We start from the raw sequence: 13061 nt of genomic DNA on the forward strand, positions 1-13061 counted from the left end.
GGCCATGACTGTTTTTATTCCTTGTTTTATTATAAATAGACAACATTGTAATATGGAAAACTAGGGTGACACTAGGGGGGACAAGAGATTATTTTAGGGTGGCACATCCCATCATATGCCCCTACAGTAGATGCAGTAGATGCGCCCCTGTTTTGGCTAATAAGAGTTAAAACTTTGTCCCTCCAGCAGATCCATTCTGGCACGTTTCCATCTGCCGGCGGGACACAGTGGACTCTGCTGTGATTGGAGGTCAGGGTACTTGCCGCAGCGTCCAATCCGGCGTCAGTTTTTCTAGAGCCAGAAGTGACGTCTTTTCCGTTCCTAGAACTTCCGCCTTGCACGTGTGTTTACAAGAAATGTGGCACCTTTAGGTTAAAAAAAGTTTGACGAGCTAGCTCAGTGTAACCGTGTATGTGTCGGCTAAAATATGGGAAAGTTAAATGTTGTGATATTGAGATATTTATCCCGAGATGACTTCCGAGTCCTTACTGCGGTAAGTACAAAGCTAACTGCTAATTCGGTCCCAGTTGGTTAGCCTGTGCTAAGCCAGCGCTTGGTCAGCTGGTTATTGCTCATTAACTTTTACACATGCCACTGTTACAGCAGCATGCGAGATGTTAATGTAGTTGTAATGAAGGCGAGCACACATACACAGGCATTCATAGTTCATGTCAGGTAAACGGAACATCGTTTCACTGTACTCCTGTGGTTTAGTGACTGATGGTGGATTCACAAGACGCATATTTAAAACAATTAATTTCAAAATATGAGTGTCAGTGGTAGAAATATTCTGAGTTTGGGATCTGTCATTAGTAACAAACAAACCACTGGCGACATTGGTTGCCAAGCATAAGTACTTGTCCTGTGCACACTAGCTCTGAAGAGTCGCTTGATCTGCATATGTATTAATCCTTGCGTTATCTACCTAATATCTGTAATGTGAAATTGCTGCTGCAGCACTTCAGTTGCCCTATAGGGATTTGTCTGCCATTGAGGCTAATATGTTCCTTGTGATATGTGTTAGACCATTAAAGCAGCTTTCTTCTAAAGTTAGTGTTTGTTTTCAGTCTTTTAGGCACAAAATTAGGGTCCTGGGTTTTGCTGCATGCCCTCCTTCATTGATCTATGGATTATCGTGACCTATGATATCTGCAGATGATATTATGAACTCTGTAGTGAAAGTAGGGAGCAGGTGGAAGAGTCTGGAGAGGTAGCAAAAGAGGTAGCAAAATGGTGGGAACAGCTCTCCAGGTTAAGGGAAAGGGGAGGTTTACAGTAGGACCTGCTATAATGTATGATTTGGAGATAGTGGCACTAAAAACAGACAGGAAGCTGAGCTGGAGGTGGCATACCTGAAGAGACTAATATTGTTGTTGGGAGTGACCAGGAAGGACAGGATTAGAAACATCTAATGATTACATCAAAGGGACAGCTCAGGCTGAGCAGTTTGGAGACTAAGGTGGTGAGGCAAACTTGATACATGTGTAGATATATTGAGCGAAGGATGTTGAATATGGAGTGGCCAGCCAGGAGGTAAAGAAGATGACCACAGAGTATGGATCTAGTGAAGGAGGACAAGCAAAGATTGGTGAGTCAATGGAGGATGCTAGGAATAGGGTGAGATGGAGGCATATGATCTGTTGTGGTGACCCCTGAAGGAAGTAACTGGAAGAAGAATTTAGCATGGGAATTTTAAGGACATAGAAGGAATGAGCAAAGGCTGTTTTTCCTGAAATATACATTACAACGCAGATAAGCTTGTAATTTAATCTGTCAGCTCACTGGTGATGATAATTTTGATGACAATGATGATAATTTTTCACGCAGGTTGAGATGGGGATGAAAAACCATGAGATTGTTCCAGTAAGTCTTCTGTCTTCCATTGCAAGCCTCAAGCACGGTGGCTGCAACAAGATCCTCAGAGAGCTTGTGAAACACAAGCTCGTGGTCTATGAGCGCACCAAGAGTAAGAAAACTTACAAAAACGTATTCTATCTATTCTATTCTATCTATTCTAAAAACACTAGCTTTGTCTCACAAGTTATGATGTAAGTGATTAGCTTTCTAACATGATGGCGTGTGTTGATCTCAGCTGTCCAGGGTTACAAGTTGAATTATGGAGGATATGACTACTTGGCCTTAAAGACTTTGTGCGCCAGAGAAATAATCATTTCTGTTGGCAACCAAATGGGTGTTGGCAAAGAGTCGGGTAAGTGTTTTGTTTTGTTTTTTAAATTTATAATCATAATGTGTTTTCTTTCAGGTTTTCAGGCTTTTACCGTCAATCTTTTATGTGCTCATGTTTATATAAATATTTCTTTCTTTCTGTTCACCTTGCATGTAGATATATATATTGTGGCGAGTCCAAGCGGAGAGCAGTATGCTCTGAAGCTGCACAGGTTGGGGCGTACATCTTTCAGGAATCTGAAGAACAAGAGAGATTACCACAAACACAGGAAGAACATGTCCTGGCTCTATCTCTCCCGCCTCTCTGCCATGAAGGAGTTTGCCTACATGAAGGTAATGAACCAAATGAGTGAGAGTCTGTTCTGGACCACTTACAAGTGTGATAGAAAAAACTGTTTTGTTGGAGGATTTTAATGTCTGTCTCCTCTTTAATCCCAGGCATTGTACGATCGAGGCTTTCCAGTTCCCAAACCTGTGGATTATAACAGACATGCTGTAGTGATGGAGCTCATCAATGGATATCCGCTGTATGTTAACAAGCCATTGATTTCCTCTTTTTATTTGTATATTAAAATAGAAATAACGTACTGTTCCTACTGGGGGGGGGTTTCTTCCATAATTTGTGTGCATTGTCTCACTCTACTAGGTGTCAGGTTCATGAATTACAGGATCCATCAGCCTTGTACAGTGAGTTCATGGACCTCATAGTCAAACTGGCCAATCATGGCCTGATTCATGGAGATTTTAACGAGTTCAACCTCATGTTGGATGACCAGGACCACATAACAATGATTGACTTCCCTCAGATGGTGTCTACATCACACCCCAATGCTGAATGGTGGGTTTATTTGCTCGATTTTTAAAGTTGGCAGTTAAAAGTATCAAAGCATACAACTTATAATTGTCTACTTTTACGACTCCTTTTTGTAGGTACTTTGATCGAGACGTCAAATGTATCCGCGACTTCTTTGCAAAGCGATTCAATTATGAAAGCGAGCTCTTTCCAACTTTCAAAGACATCAGGTAACTGCTTGTACTTTATTTTAGTCAAAACTAGGGATGGGTATCGTTTAGGTTTTATCCGATACTGGTGCCAAACCGGTACTTTTGAAACGGTGCTCAAACCGGTGCTTAAAGAATGGAGAACACAAAATTGGTCCAAAGACCTCTAATGTTCAGCTGTTTTTTTGTAAAAAGATAACAATGTTAGCCTTTTCTGCAGCTATAGGGGATTTAGGGCATCACTCTTGGCTGGAAGCAGTGCTTAAACAATGGAAAAAACACAAACTTTATCCAAAAACTTCTCATGTTTTCCACTGTTTTCCACTTTTTCTTTGGTCATTTTAGCCTTTTTGGCCAGGGTGAAGGGAGTATCTGCCATCAAACAAGAAGACAGCCGCATGTACCTATGATGGTGTTTGCTAGTTCACCTTACATGCATTAATGTAATAACGTGGTTAGCCTACTCAACATAAATTACACACGAACAACATTAAGCTACTCACGCAGAGAAGAACGGCTGCTGCTGCATCATCATCCGTCATCATTTCTGCTGCACTGGCAGGGCTAGGGGCCAGGACTCTCCTCTTCGTGTTTTTGGGGGATGTTTCTAACTCCGGGTCCGATAACAGGCACCACGCCCGCAGTAGATGTGCTCGGTGTGAGGTCTCGCAGCAAGCTATCAAATATGGCGCATTTTTCGGCTTTTAAAAAAAACCACTCGGCGTCGCCAGGTGTTTCATCGGATTTGAGGTGTTACCTCCTTTGACAGTATCACAGTATCAGCTTAAAGCACTTGTTGCAGGCTGCTGAGTTTGCATATTTTGCTGTGAAGTACAGACAGGCTTTTGACCGCTTCGCCTTGGGCATTTTTAATCTGTAGCTCTGCTCTAAAAGAACGTACGTACCTGGACCCGCCTACTATCCTCGGAAACGTAAAATTATTGGCTAGAATCTAAAGTGTATCACATCTCAGGAAAATTAAAGCACCGAAATGTGCGCTGCTTTTCGGTCTGGTTACTACCGTTTATGTCAGAACCTGTGCCATCATGGCACCGGATACCGGTACCCATCCCTAGTTAAAACATAACAAACATGTATGAATACAGGGAACTGAATTACATTTTAAATGGTAAATGTGGAGGCCAGACTCTGAACTGAAAAGCAGTTCTAACATGATCTCCTGTTTCTTTCCAAAGGCGGTCATATTCTCTAGATGTTGAAGTCTCAGCCAGTGGCTTTACGAAAGACATGGAGCGAGATGGTGCATTGCTACACCCAGCTGGACCTGAGGACGATGAGGAGGAGGAGGAGGACGACGACGACGGTGACAATGATGACGAGGATGCCAAAGAGGCAACAGATGAGGAAAGAGAGGAGGCTGTGGACATGGAGGAATATAAACATGCAATGCTGGAACTGGAGGGATTACGAATCAGCGAAACACCTGCAGAGACACAAGATCAGGACGGTGAAAAGAGTAAGAACAAGGTTCAAGAGGATCAAGAGACTGAGACTGCATCTTCGCCTCCAGGTGATGAAGAAACAGAGAAGCAGTTAGATGAAGAGTTGGAGGAAGCAGAGGATGAGTTCCCAGAGCTGGCAGACCTTTCTGCCTCCAACAAGGAGTTTAAACCTTTCAGGTAAAAGCAGTGAATAGCCAACACAATAAAACCCCCAAAATGAAGATTATTCTTTGATGATTATGTGCCACTATTAGATAAATGGTACTGCAGGAAAACGGCATATGGGAAATATAAGACAACTGCTGATGAACTGCTTAGCTCATCTGTGTGGTATGTCCTTTTATGTGACCATTTGTGTTTTGTAATGTTCAAATAAGTCTGCAGCTGGCTAATAAAGCCCCAATCATAGCAGTCTAAAGACCAGTCACAGACCTTCTGGCAACCACTGGTTAGTAAATTTTGTTGTACCTGACAGGTTGACAAGTAGTTGTGGGGGTTGCTGGTAATCTAAAATCAGTTGCTAAACCTTATTGACTCAGGGCTAGAGACTTGTCTGTGATCCTCTGGCAGCTGCCACTTGCAAGGGAAAAGGGTGTTTTCTGCAATCGGTCGGCAAATGTTTGCTGGCACTCACTAGTGTGAAATCGGTTGTAAAGAGGTATAGTACTGCACTGAAACCTTCTTGTTATTGCTTTGGTCACTGCTACATTTACAAGTACTTTAGACAAAAGATGCCAACTACGGTAGTGAAACTATGTAAGACTAATGGAATATTTTCCTTTTGAAACGTGTTGGTGGTAACAGTAATCTGCATCGTAAACCTTGAAGCTGTGCATTCGTTTTTGGTTTGTCCCATGCTTTTTCAAGTTTCAGTACAGCTCAGAGTAAATGGTGAGTGTTTGAGGACAAGTCTGTGTCTTCCATGCAAACTACAGGCAACTGCAGCAACCTGCTAGCGATCAGAGCTAAAAGAGTTAAAAGGTTTCTTTCTGGTGCAGCAAAGCAGCCTAACGACAGGCAACAACCACTCTGCAACCTGTCAGAGAATATACGTTTTTCCCTAGTAACCAAAGCAGTCTCTTATCCCGTGGATCTGAGGCTTTAATAGGATTGTTTGGCAAAGTATTATTGAGACAAGCCAGAAATATTTTTTTCTGAATTGTTAGTGAATTATAGAGACAATGAATCAAAATCTATGCTAATTTGTGTCAAATTAAGCTGGTTTAATGAAGTATGTACATTACAGTACATTTATGTGCTTTGCTATGATGTAATTTTTATCTCCCTGCAGAGATGCAGATAGTCTTCTACAAATTGTAGAGCACAGGAGGAAAAGGACAGACAGTGAGGCCACGATGGGAAGCACAGGGAGCTGCTCTACCATACCACCAGTAAGTATAACATAGATTTACACTGTTGATATATCTGGTTGACAGGGACACTCTGCTAATCTACCCAGTAACCAGAAACATGGTGACAGATTTGATGTCTTCATTATTTGGAAGTTTCAGCCAGTGCTGCAGCAGACACATTATACAGTTTTGGGGAAAATCTTAAAATGTCCCGTAGGTGTTGCTAAAGAGCTTCAGTTTGTAAGAAGGTGAATTAACACAGAAACAACATGCCAGCACAGTGTTGTGTCTGGCTTTCAGAGACAGGAGGTGAGTATATTCATCTGTTATGACCTGTTGTTGTTATCGTGTCTCCTGCAGGAGGTAATCCGTCAGAAGGTGCGGAGGCAGCTCACCAAACAGCAGAAGGCGGCGCAGAGGAGACGTCTACAGAAGGGTGAGGCCAACTTGGAAACCAAATCCAGGAGGGAAAACCAAAATAACATCAAGTCTAGCATGGAGACCAGCGAATTCTGGGGATAAAGAGAACAGCATTGATGAAATTCATGTTTACACCCTTTTTTCTTTTCTTTTTTTGGCTTTTTGAATTTTTTTTTGTCTGAAGTTGTAAACACAATTAATAAATACTGTGTATTTATTCAAAAACTCAGCTTATTTGAATCATCACAGAGAAATCAAAGTGGAGGTCACATAAAGTGAAAACTGTTTTGGATGCTGTTCTCATAAAATCTCTTGGTTTTCTTTTTAAACTTAAGTAAAATTTTGTTGCTTGCATACACAAATATGGACTGCTTAATATAGCAAAACAGTATGATTAAACTATGGAAGTGTTTTTCTTATTAAATAAAGGCACTTGTTTTCACAAAACACTTATTTATCACTGTGTTAGTGCTTCATTTTTGTGTGTGTGCTGATACCTACATGAGCTCTACAACAGATTGAACAATGTTAATTAGCTTCCTGTTACAGAGTCAAAGGTTCATGCTCAGTCTGGATGTGCTGCTTACAAAGTGACTAACGTGGACAGGGATTTAAAATTCAAATGGTGCACATTCACAGAGAGCACACACCAACGCATTAATCATGAAAGAGTGACGGAAATGGATGGGCTACATATTGAGGCAGTCCGAAGGAAGAAAACGAAACATGTTTTTCTTCAAATTCAGTTAATTTATGCGTAGGAGGCTTTCAGAGAGCGTCTGAATTCACACATGAACAATGGCCTTTCATAGTGAACAGAGTGAGTGAAGCTCAGTGGGCCCAAATTTGCGTGTGAAGTCAAAAATATCCCACCCCCCACATATCCAAAAAAGGCCTGGGTAAAAATTTTCGCTGTAATCCTGAGAACGGGCATTTTTTTTTTTTTTAAGCTGGAGCTCTTCACATAATTTCCTCTTATGTTTTTTTCATTATAAAAAATTGTGGTTTCAACTTGGCTGCTAGGTCGAGTTTAAACCGTCCGACTGTGCTCAAGGATTAGGCAGCTGCACAGCCCCAGAGGAGGGGCTCAGCATTCCAGCTCTGCACCTCTGTGTGTGTGCATGTACAAGAGGACCGAGGGGCCCTCTGAGCTAATTGGCAGAGAGGGTGACAAAGGTGGTCTGCTTCAAAAGAGAAGCCCTGGCGAGATGGTCAAACAGACGAGGAGGAGGGGGATTTGGGGAGGTGGAGAAAGGGGAGTGGAGGTTCCTTCTAATTTTGAGCCATGGTGACGGTGGTGGCTACTCAGTTATTACTCTACTTAGCTACTCAGAGTCAGACGTGCTGTTTTGGTGGATCATTTTAATAAGAGAATGGTCTGAACGTGTTTGAGGCAGCAGGAACTAAATGCTGAGAGAAGATGAGTGACGTGAAAGTGGAGGAGAGCATCATGTCGTACTTATCACAAACTGAGACTGGCGCCGGCCCCAAAGACTGTGAGTAGGCAAGAAACTTTGTGACAAACTTACAGGTTAGTTTTTACAGCAAAGAAGATATGAGAGCACAGCTACAAGTCTTACTGCTTAACAGTGGTTTTTACCACTAGCAAGGCAATAATGCATCACATTAAAAGAAAGTCAGGGGAGTGTTTCATTGTTTTACTTTGTAACATTTCCTCCATAGCTCAAATAAATGCGAGTTAAGTTCTCCCTGTTGCCATAAATGGCCCTAAAGTGACTTTCCTGCCACGAAGTAAAGGACTCTGGGAACTTTTAAACCCATTTCTGGGTCAGAGTGAGCACAAAAGTATTCGGAAATACTAATATTGTCAAGTGGTGAGGTGCTTCCCTTCAGTTCCAGAGTCTACTTCAATATAAGCTGTCTGGGTATGCAGATAAACACAGATGTCTGATTTCTATTTTTAAGTCAAAATTTCTGCTCAGCAAGTGTGATGACACAGGAGAGTTAGCAGAATGATATAAGGGAACCCCAGACAGATGAATAACATCTCCTTAATACAAATGCAAGAATTCCTAACAGTGGCCTTTCACAAACATTTTCAATCTTCGTGCTGACATGCATGTATGTGCAGTAAACGTGGTGGCCATTCTTCATAACTTCTGGGAGCAGAAGCAGCTGAATGGTTCCTCCAGTGACTCGGATGGTTTTGGTGGGAAGGGAGCTGGCCAGACAGAGAGCCTGCTGTTGTACGAATCTGCACCTTCTCCTGGACCTCCGTATGTCTGCTATGTCACGCTTCCTGGAGGAAGCTGTTTTGGTAACTATAAGGTGTGTTTGACATCAACAGTGCTCTAACGACACTTTCATCTAATGTGCTTATATGAATAAACAGCTGTTATCCTTAAAGCCCTACAGGAAATATACCACTATATGCTAAAGGTTGAGTACATAAATAACAGAATTAGAGCAAGTAATAGTAATAACAGTATTAACTTATGCTACATTATCACTTGTTTCACCTTTTAATAGTATTACAAAATTGCTTTGCACCAGCACAATTCAACAAAATTACCAGCAAATAAAAGCCATAGCAAGCTTTTAAACAAAATGTTATTCTTTTGGTTTTATAGAAGTGTTATAGAATCAAATTTCACATTTTCACACTGACTTTAAAAGTCGTTTTAAAATGATGTTGTTCAGTTTAAATCTCATGATGCTTCTCAATGGGCTCATTGTGATCCAGACAGCAGCCCCCAGCTCAGAGGCAGCATATGATTGGGTATCTGTGAATTCCTAATCTCAATAGTGATGTGAGTTCAGATCCCATGATTAGCTGCAGTCAAGTGCAAAATTATCAAAAAAAATACAAGACTGGGTGCCCATTTATGGACATGTGGAGGCCCACACACTCCTTTTGACGCACTCTGCTGGTTTTCTGCTCATACTCAGGTGTGTGAAACTCAAGCAGAAGCTCGGAGGGACGCGGCTCGTGTGGCTCTGATGAACTCACTTGTGAATGAGTTGCCATGTCGACGCATTGACCCTGAGTTCATCGCTCATAGTTTGCGTCAGGCGGCCAGAGACAGTGCTGTATGTGTAAGCTAGTTCAAACACACATTATTACAACTTGTATGTCTCAGTATTAACAGGCTTTGTGATGCGTTTAAAGGTTTCTGTAGAAGATGCATGTGATTCGGGTACCAGTATAGGAACCTACAGTTTGCTGCTTCACTCCTACATTGGAAGGAGCATGCTGGAGTTCCAGGTAAAGGACAAAGAAACACTCATTTCTTTTGCTTTATATAAATATGGCTTCATGACTAGATAGACTGAAAGATTCCAAGCATTACACTTACAATGTAAAGTGCCACTTTGCACTATAAATAGAGTGTTTATAATAACACCCACAATTTAAGTATCAACAGTTTATTATAAGGCAAACATCAAAAAAAAAAAGAAAAGGCCACCCACAGGGTGGCAATTCTGCCCTTCCTTGGAATCGTTTACCCCTCTGTTCTGCTCTTACATATCTCTCAGACCCTGGCAGAGACATGTGTTATTAAACACCTAATATTTCTACCTTTTGTATAAATAAGCACATGCCTGCAGACAGAGGGGTTATTAGTAGAAGGAAATGGGGTCATTATCATTCCTGCTAAAACTCAACTCATAGAGATGGATTGTGTCCAAGTAATACACACACTATCCACATGCACATGGGCTGAAATGTAGTCACACTTGTGCACCGGTCTGCACGCAGCATTGAGTATAAGCTTTGCAGCTGTCACTAGAATGTATAATTTATAATTGCAGTTAATGCAGGAGGTGTCAAATGGTTTCATAGTGCAGCAGAATTGTAAACAGAGCAGCAGGTACAACACGGATGTCAACCTGAAACAACTTTCCATCTGCGTCTAATTATGTTGGTTTAAGTTAATGTATGGACTCTCTGTTTAACAGTAATGTCACTAGTTTCCCAACACATGGCAGCTGTTCACCCAGTTGGTGTTTTATAAATCGAGGTGAAACATACCTTGTGCTTGAGGATTTGTGATAGTTTTGTCAAACCAACCACTTACATGTAATAAATATTCATATTTTTGTCTTTGTCAAACTTACAACGCTAATCTGGTTTGTTAGGTTTAACTCAGTACTCGTGGAGGTGCATTAAACTTTCCTTTCTGACTGTGTTTCTTTCTCAACCTCATCTTTCTGTAGGAGATGATGACAATTTTTCAGTTGTTGCACTGGAACGGGACTCTGAAAGCTCTGAGGGAAAGACAGTGCTCTCGACAGGTATGGGTCCTGCTTGATTAAGTGTCAGCATCTCCGTATCTATGAAGTGATGATGGCCTATTTTCTCTCCTCCATCTCAGAGTGTGATTAGATATTACTCTCAGCGAGGACTTGATGAGTACGTGCGCAGCAATATGGCTCTGGATTGGCTCGCACGGGAGCAGAGATCACCGGGTCTCATCGGAGCTGAGTTGCAGGTGGCACAGAGGGAGCTAGTGTTGGCCCGGCGTCGAGGCGTAGAGCTGCGCTTCTACAAGGAAAAAACAGAGATCCTTAGCTTGGCTCTCAGCCAAGCATACATTCACCACACACCTGAGGTCTTCAGCCATTCGCTGAGTCGCAAATACAAGCAAGAGCATCTGCCTTTAGACACATTTTACAGCCAGGAAACAGAAGCCCAGCGAGCCCCACCCTTAAGCCATTTGCCACCGGTCCATAAAAACACACAGCAAACAGTCTGTGAAGCCTCTGGACTCTCTGATAGTCCTTCACCATGCTCAGAGCAAACATTTGAGCCTTTAGATGACTTTGAATAAACTGAATCACAAAGTAGAGGATGGGCAAAACATATTGCCATTTAACTCTATACCTCCTAAAGGCCCACTAGGATTAACCATGAAGCTCTTTTCTGAAGTGTTTTCTGTCATATTTTACATATGAGAAGTTAGTGAGGGTATTCTTTGCCTATGCAGCTAAAAAATCTTCTACATCTACATTTGCTACACAGAAGGCAACTAGAATGTTTTTTGTCAGCATGACTGAGAGTTTAAAAAGAGGTTTTACAAAATTGGGTTGAGGTGTTATTATGATGCCCGACCATTATTAATTAACATACAATTTAGTTTGTGACTATAAAAGTATGGCTCACTGTAATGTATAAGCAGCTTTAACAACAATAAATGTAGCATTCAAGTGATTTAGATTAAATAGTAGAAAACTTAATTACATTTTTAACGTGGACCTCAATTTTTTGTTTGTTTTTGGGGGGTTTTATGAAGAGCACTCTGTCACTGTCCTACATTTTATTTATGCACATTCTTGTAGCAATGTAGCATGCACAGTCACAAAAGAGCATTTTCATAGCACTCTATGCAGTCCTACCTAAAGCACCTCTAGTAGCAGTAACTTGACTTTATCAGTCTTTTTTTTTACAACTTTGCTTTGGTTCATTTAAGTTTGTTAACATTTGTTATCTACAGCTCTCTTGAAGTCCACCTGCAGTATTTCAATCAGGTTTAGGTCTGGACTTTGACTTGGCCACTAAACACATTGATTCTTTCCTTTTTCAGCTATTCTGTTGTAGATTTGCTGTTGTGCTTGGAATCATTGTCCTGGCACGTGACACAATTTGATAAAAGTTTTAGAGTTCATTGTGGACTCAGGGACTGCAAGGTGCCTAGGTCCTGTGACTGCAAAACAAGCTTAAACTATCACCCTTCCCCCATGTGGTGACAGTTGTGTTTGTGCTGATATGCTGCGTTTGGGCTTTGCCAAATGTAGTGCTGCACATTATGAACAAATAGCTCCACCTTGGACTCATCTCTCAAGAAGATTTGTCATTTGTTCTGATGCAACTTGTGCTGTCATGTTCTTTTTAGACAGAATAGGCTTTCCCCTGGCAAACTTTCCAAACAACTTATACTCTTTCTGTCTTTCTTTAATTGTAACACTGAACATACTGAGGCCAGTGGAGTCTTTCTGTTTGTCAGTTAATCAAATGCATTTGATTAACAGCACCTGGCTGTCGCTCACCCTTTTAGTTCCTATGGAAGCAGTCAAGCTGTCCTTAGTTTTCCACGGGAAATCATAGAAGGCTTAGACACTCTTTTTCACATGACTGTATGTAAACTTGTTCTCCCTGCTTCACTCCTCCCTGCATGTCTAGGCTGCCATGTAATGTGTCAGTTTTTTTAAGAACAGTGAAAGATCCTGACCTATTACATGTTATTTGATTGTTTTACATTGATAAAGGACACATAGCAAATGCATAGTTCAGGGGAAACGTTAATTTCGTCATTTTAAAAGTACATTTCAAAATGAATGTTTTTTTCTGCCCTCATAACCTGTGACTTTTTTTGTTTGTTTGGGGTTGTTTTTTTTTTTAAATATCCTATGTGTCATTTCAGACTGTGATAATTTGATTATGTCATAATGCATTAGTCAAATTTTAGATTTTAAGTATGTTGATGGAGGAAATTATGCAGTGATTCCACTAACTTGCAGATAAAGACATTTATGACTTTGTAGTGAGTGAAAATAATTATCTAAGGCAGGAGTGTCACACGTACAGCCAGCGGACCACATCCGGCCTGCCAGAGAATTTCATATGTCAATTATCAATGGCCCGTCAGTATGTAGGAGCAGGCAGGGGTGAGACTTT

The 13061-nt window shown here is 41.3% G+C and overlaps 2 protein-coding genes across 2 annotated transcripts; both read left to right on the forward strand.

Annotated features, from left to right (window-relative positions):
• Positions 1 to 313: 313 nt before the first annotated feature.
• riok2 (RIO kinase 2 (yeast)) lies at positions 314 to 6873 on the forward strand. The gene is made up of 10 exons (XM_085294223.1): positions 314 to 493; positions 1828 to 1966; positions 2093 to 2209; positions 2345 to 2520; positions 2626 to 2714; positions 2834 to 3025; positions 3118 to 3210; positions 4386 to 4829; positions 5944 to 6043; positions 6365 to 6873. Exons 1-10 carry the CDS (start codon positions 428 to 430, stop codon positions 6524 to 6526), a joined length of 1578 nt encoding a protein of 525 aa, XP_085150349.1. The 5' UTR covers positions 314 to 427; the 3' UTR covers positions 6527 to 6873.
• An 853-nt stretch (positions 6874 to 7726) lies between these two features.
• Positions 7727 to 12925, forward strand: LOC146562472 (protein limb expression 1-like). Its single transcript, XM_085293126.1, has 6 exons — positions 7727 to 7920; positions 8517 to 8713; positions 9335 to 9475; positions 9555 to 9650; positions 10604 to 10681; positions 10762 to 12925. The coding sequence occupies exons 1-6, from the start codon at positions 7845 to 7847 to the stop codon at positions 11215 to 11217; spliced, it is 1044 nt and encodes a 347-aa protein (XP_085149252.1). The 5' UTR covers positions 7727 to 7844; the 3' UTR covers positions 11218 to 12925.
• The last annotated feature ends 136 nt before the right edge of the window (positions 12926 to 13061 follow it).

The sequence above is a fragment of the Mchenga conophoros genome, linkage group LG12 (genome assembly GCF_057382185.1).
Source record: "Mchenga conophoros isolate Kocher_MC1m ecotype Shallow Benthic linkage group LG12, M_conophoros_male_GT1.1, whole genome shotgun sequence".
NCBI classification, from domain to species: Eukaryota; Metazoa; Chordata; class Actinopteri; order Cichliformes; family Cichlidae; genus Mchenga; species Mchenga conophoros.